A 6,256-nucleotide genomic window follows, 5' to 3' on the forward strand; every position below is an offset into this window, starting at 1 on the left:
CTTGTTCTTGCCGCATATCAACTTGTGTTGCTCCAACGCTTGATGACCCCGAAGAATATGCTTTTTAGGCTGATCATCAAAACTGGTGAAACAACGTTTGCAAGTGTATATGCGACCTAGGTGTTTGGTTTTTTGGCTGCGCACAAGCCTCGAAAAATCGGAAATGTATGCGTAATGTGACTTTTCAGAGTCACCGATGTACAACAGGTCAAAATGATTCTGTTGCTCTTGGTCGGCGACTCTTAGCGGATACACCAACCACTTCATCTTATCGTCGTCTCGTTCCAAGCCGTACACGTTGACAGACACGTTAGGGTTTCGTCGTTCAAATATTTTAATTTGGGACACAGGTGTGGGGAACGTCAATCCCGTGAAATCATACCTGTGTTCCTCGTTAAAATATTTTTCATTAACGCGATATTTATTACTCCCTCCAACGTGTCTTGCCAAAATGGACCACTTGAAACAAGACTGATCGATATTCTGTGGGTTGATGATTGCTTTTCTTTGGTTAATCTCTGGTGGGACAGGAATATATGATGAGCCGGCGAGGGGCGTATACTTGTATACGCTGAGCATAAGGCCGTCGATATGCGTTAGCGTGAATCCGCTACCCCTACCCGAGTACGCGTCTTCCTCGGCAAGCATAACCTCAAAATCTTCATCGACCGCACACCCGATATCCGTATCGGATAGCAATGCCCTAGCCCGTGTCTTGAAGGCACGGTCTTCGGACGGTGCTTCTGATCGCGGTATATGGTATGAGGCCTCCAATTTGAGATTATACTTGATCGGCCGGTTACCTACAATTTCAGCGAGTCTGGCAACCAGCTCGGGTTTAACGGCGCGCAGAAAATCTCGATAGCTCGCGAAATTCTCCACGTTCTTCCGATAAAACCAAACGGCCCCCCGCTCCAATGCGGAATCGATCTCGGTGAAATCACGGGTATCCGTCAATTGCATACGTAACCTTTTCGACCTAACCGCGCTGTTGTTGGCCCTACTACGCTTCGCCGTCTGATGTGACGAAACAGATGTCGTGGAAGTAGCTTTAATCAAAAATAAATTATTTATTTATTTATTGGAAAAAGATAAATAAAAATAGTAGGGATGATAAAATTAAAGAGAAATGTTAATAATTGTACATACCTGTTGAAGACGTTTGCTGGTTCATGATTTTTTATTTGCGCGTTAAAATAATAAATTTATAGTTTTCAAATAATCAACTGTGCGTTAACGTTAATTAAACATGAATGTGACAGGATACAGAGCGTTTAACCGGTTATATAGTAAAATAACAAAATGCGTAGGCGTTAAAAAAGACAACGTTGCCATTTTTCTCATGAAATGGATACAACAGTGACCATTAATATATTGTAACATCTTTGGAAATATGCTGACCTAAGCGTCTGGCATCCGATGATAAGATTCATACGACATTTTTATGCGGCGACCTCTTTGATGTTTGAAATATGCTGACCTAAGCGTCTGGTTACCCATGATAAATTTCTTAGAATTTATTATGCCATAACGACAGACGTTGTCTTTGTTCTTATAAAATGTAGACGGTAATGTGGATTATGATATGGCGGTACCTTTTATGTTTGAAACATGCTTAGCTATGCGTCTGGTAGGCAATGATAAAAATTCTTAGAAAAAGCAATTATTTTTCGTAAAATGTTGACGGTAATGTGGGATTATAATATGGCAGTTGTTTTCAAGTTAAGTTTCATTACCCCTTCGCTCATTAGGACGTTGAGGAGATCCCCTACCCCCAACGACTTAGGTTAGTATTCATTGGGTTTCACACATTGTGCGCACCTCACGCCCAATTCGGTTTACCCACTCAGCTGTTATCACCGAAGTGTTATTACCAACGATTGTATGTAGGACGTTCTCGACGGTGACAATTACTTGATTGTAACCACCGATAACGACGTTATAATTATTATGTATAATTCAATTAATTATAACTTCTGTAATAGTCAAGGACAAGTGTGCGGCCGATAATTGACGTACACTATTTCAATGTAATGTATACATTAAATGATAAACGCAGTGATGACTCGTGGTTGCTGGTGGTGGGGGAGCGACTTTAAATGTAATACCTCTAGTTTTAGGTATAAAAAAATTGTCAAATTAAATATAATAAAATAAAATGCGATACACATATTATTATTTTAAAGGCGCAGTAGAAAATAATAATAATAGCGATTATACTATTATAGCAACCTAAACATAGTAATTCTAAAAATATATTACCAATTATAGTAATTATATTAATTATATAATTAATAGTAATATACTAATATTAACGAGATGCTTTTCTAAGCATCTGATGGTAGGCAATGATAAAATACTATGTAAAAAATAAAAATGCAGATGTCTATGAACGTTAATTAATACAGCGGTACCTTTGATGTTGGAAATATGCTTAGCTAAGCGTCTGGTTACCCATGATAAATTTCTTAGAATTTATTATGTCAAAACGACAGACATTGCCATTGTTCTCATAAAATGTAGACGGTAATGTGAGTTATAATATAGTAATACATTTGACGTTTGAAATATGCTGACGTAAGCGTCTGGTTACCAACAATAAAATACTATGTAAAAAATAAATGCATACAACAGTGATTATTACTGTACGGCGAAATCTTTGATGTTTAAAATATGCTTAGCTAAGCGTCTGGTTACTCATGATAAATTTCTTAGAATTTATTATGCCATAACGACAGACATTGTCTTTGTTCTTATAAAATGTAGACGGTAATGCGGATTATGATATGGCGGTACCTTTGACGTTGGAAATATGCTTAGCTAAGCGTCTGGTTACCCATGATAAAATTCCATAACGACAAACGTTGCCATTGTTCTCATAAAAAAAATTACAGACGCTTATGAGCGATGTAATGTAATGATACCTTTAATGTTTGAAATATGCTTAGCTAAGCGTCTGACACCCGATGATAAGATTCATACGATTTTACTGTACAGTGATCTCTTTGATATTTGAAATATGCTTATCTAACCGTCTGTTAGTCTGGGTTATAATATGGCGGTACCTTTGACGTTGGAAATATGCTTAGCTATGCGTCTGGTAGCCAATAGTAAAATTGTTATAATTTATTTATTATATACATTCTATAGATGTGCGACAAATTAGTATAAGTCTTGTTTCATCACCACCCATTATAGGTTAGTTTAATTCAAGATTCATTACCCCTTCCTATGTAGGAATTGTTAACAGACACCCCTGCGGCGTTAATATTATGCAATTGAATTACACTATTTCAATGTAATGTGTACGCTTATCAGTGAACGTTATCAGTTCACATGAGGTTTACCTTACCCTCCAGTAGATGACATCGTAAGAGGTGAACAACCATTTCCGAATGGCTACCTCCCCTACCCCCTGACATGGAGTTATAGTGCGCATGCGCACTTTAACCACCATTTTAATTTACCTTAACACCCCCACCTAAGTTACCTATTACTCCCACTATCGTGAGACAACGCCTCCCCTTACCACATCATTGATAAGACCACGCCTCCTCAATGATAAGACTACTCCTTCTCTTTACCCCTACCATCGAGAGACCACGCCTCTCCTTACCCAATCAATGATAAGACCACGCCTTCTCCTTACCCCCACCATCGAGAAACCACGCCCACTATATGACCTTGACATTACCCCCACCATCGAGAGACCACGCCCACAGTGTGACACGCCCCTCCCCCGACCACGCCCACCCACCATAGGGTGGGTAGGTGAAGGGGTGAGGCGGGGGGGTTCTAGAACTCTCTATTTTACCCTACTCTTGTATATTGTATACTAACGTATTTTAAATTTAATAATTTGTAAAAATTATGAAGAGATTATAAATAACATAACTGTGCTGTGCAATAAACTATTTTCAAGTGGCTTACGTCTTTTGAGACATCCATAGAGTTATCTTCGATAGATACGAGCTCAATTTCAGTTCTTAGCACAGAAAATTATACTAGTGTACTACACTCCTATGGCCCGCACTATTTCCTTTCAGAAAACGGCAGATATTAGACCAGCTGGTAGACAAGTGGAGAGACACTTCCTAATTGCTTGGGTAATTAGCATAATATTTCGACTCCAATATATTTGTATTAAGAGCTGGTTGTGTCAACAACCAGCTTAAATAATATCTATCTGAAATCTTAAATAATATCTTTATTTTTATGCAAAGACCTTTATGATATGTGGTCTACGAATTTTCAATCACCTGCACGACATAGGTTAGATGCGACTGTACTATAGATTTATGCACAATAAGTTATGTTAGTGTTATACAATCCGATAGCCCGCAATATTATAGAAGTCAAACTGACTAGTTCACAAGTGGAGAGATACTTTAGAGAAGTATTGTGGTTAATTTTGAAAAAGTCTTGGTCGATACATTTCCAAAGAGTTTACAAACAGACCGAGGTTTAGAATTTTTGACGTTTTAAATCTTTCAAGAAGAACACTAATATAAACCATATTTAACATACTCTATAATGAAAAATGCTGTTGTAGAGCGATTTAATAAAACACAAAAGGAAAAAAAAGTTTAAGCTATATAAGTGCACATATTTTTATAAAATACATTTAATCTTAATGATATTTTATTTTTGTAACGAGAATAACTTAAATACTACTATAGTTTTACTAATCTTCCTGTGGTGGTGTAGCGTAATGTCCGTAAGCCAACGTTTTTTAGCGTACAGCGCTTATCGTTGAAACGATTAAGCGACAATTTAATTGTGAACCAGCTAAAAGGTAGCACCACCATCAACCGTATAATCATTACCAGCCACTACATGCTTCTAAAAAGAGAACGGCCTCTCTCTCTTCGCTAGACTACCGAGGTGAAAAAGTGTCAATTGTGTTTTCCTAGGTGATAACCACTTTTTCGTTTTTTTTAAATGGCTGTTATATTTTTATCCTTTGATTTTTTTTAAATAAAACGTTGAGTTCTGATTATCACCAACAATACTTGGACGGGTCAACTAGGTTGCTATTTTTTTTTCTTTTAACAACAAAATATGAATCGGATTTAACGGCGTGCAGAATATCTCGATAAATCGTGAAATTTTTTGCGTTCTTTCGATAAAATCAAACAGTCCCCCGCTCCAACGTGTAATTTACCTTAGTGAAATCACGAGTATCCTTCAATTGCATATGTAATCGACCTAACCGCGCTCTTATTAGTTCTACTACGCTTAACCGTCTGACGTGGTATAACGGATATAAACAAGGTAGCTTTAATGAAAAAAAAAATGTATTTATTGAAATAATAAAATAAATTAAAAATAAATATAGAGTATAATTATAAATAAATGATAACTAGTTTCGGCTCTAAGCCATCTTCAGATTACTAAGTAAATAATAAAGCACTAAAAAAAAACAATTAAAAACTTCTTCACATCGAAGCTAAAATAAATAACGGAATAAACGTAATAAAAATAAATCGTAGAGTAAAAATAAAATTAATACATTATAATTCGTTATTGGATTTATTTTATTATTTTAAAATTTAAGGGTTATAAAAGTGTATTAAAATAAAAAAAGTTAATAATTGAAAAAATCTACATATCTTGTGCTGAAGACGTATAAGCTTGCTGGTTCATGATTTTATTTTAGCAGTGGGTGAGAGAGAGAGGCGGAGGGCGAAAGTGTCCTATTTAACCCTACTATCATTGAATATAGAATTTGGAACTACAGTTGTTATTTAATAAATAATTCAAACATTTGTTCTTTTGAGAGTTAACATTAGTTACCATAATCGTCATTATGGCCAATTTTATTTCGCTAAAGATAAATTCATATTTATTCATTTCATTTCATTTATTCATAAAACGGGACGAGCCCAATATTTTACAATTTAACAAAGATNCTACTAAACTATTCACAAAATAAAATTTAATAGTATACATTAATCGTAGGAATAGAATCTCCTTTACCTTGTATATAAAGTATTAACCAGGCTAGCATCTAGAACATTCGATACTGGCTCAGTTCTTTTCAATGCATAGGGCCTACGGCCGCCGTCGCATGAGTTGACGCGCCAGTAGTCGTCATCTACTCGTTCAAGAGTTATACAGTTCATTTGTGTACGAAATTTCTATATGTGAAATTAATATCTTATAATTAGTTACTGAGAAAAATAAATCTAATAATTGTTCAGGAGTATACCTGTTTATCCTATTCAATTGTCCTATTTAAATATTTTTTAACTTT

At 35.7% G+C, this 6,256-nt stretch overlaps 1 protein-coding gene across 1 annotated transcript in view; it reads right to left on the minus strand.

Moving 5' to 3' along the window:
* Window positions 1-3,793, minus strand: part of LOC126897962 (uncharacterized) — a 4,911-nt gene extending 1,118 nt beyond the window's left edge. The window contains exons 1-2 of the mRNA XM_050671910.1: window positions 1,150-3,793; window positions 23-1,049 (exon numbers count right to left, since the gene is read on the minus strand). Coding sequence (XP_050527867.1) covers window positions 23-1,049; window positions 1,150-1,174 — 1,052 coding nt within the window. The 5' untranslated portion in view covers window positions 1,175-3,793. The remainder of the gene's footprint in view (window positions 1-22; window positions 1,050-1,149) is intronic.
* Between the last annotated feature and the right edge of the window lie 2,463 nt (window positions 3,794-6,256).

This window comes from Daktulosphaira vitifoliae, unplaced genomic scaffold (assembly GCF_025091365.1).
Source record: "Daktulosphaira vitifoliae isolate Bord-2020 unplaced genomic scaffold, ASM2509136v1 Scaffold_2, whole genome shotgun sequence".
NCBI lineage: Eukaryota > Metazoa > Arthropoda > Insecta > Hemiptera > Phylloxeridae > Daktulosphaira > Daktulosphaira vitifoliae.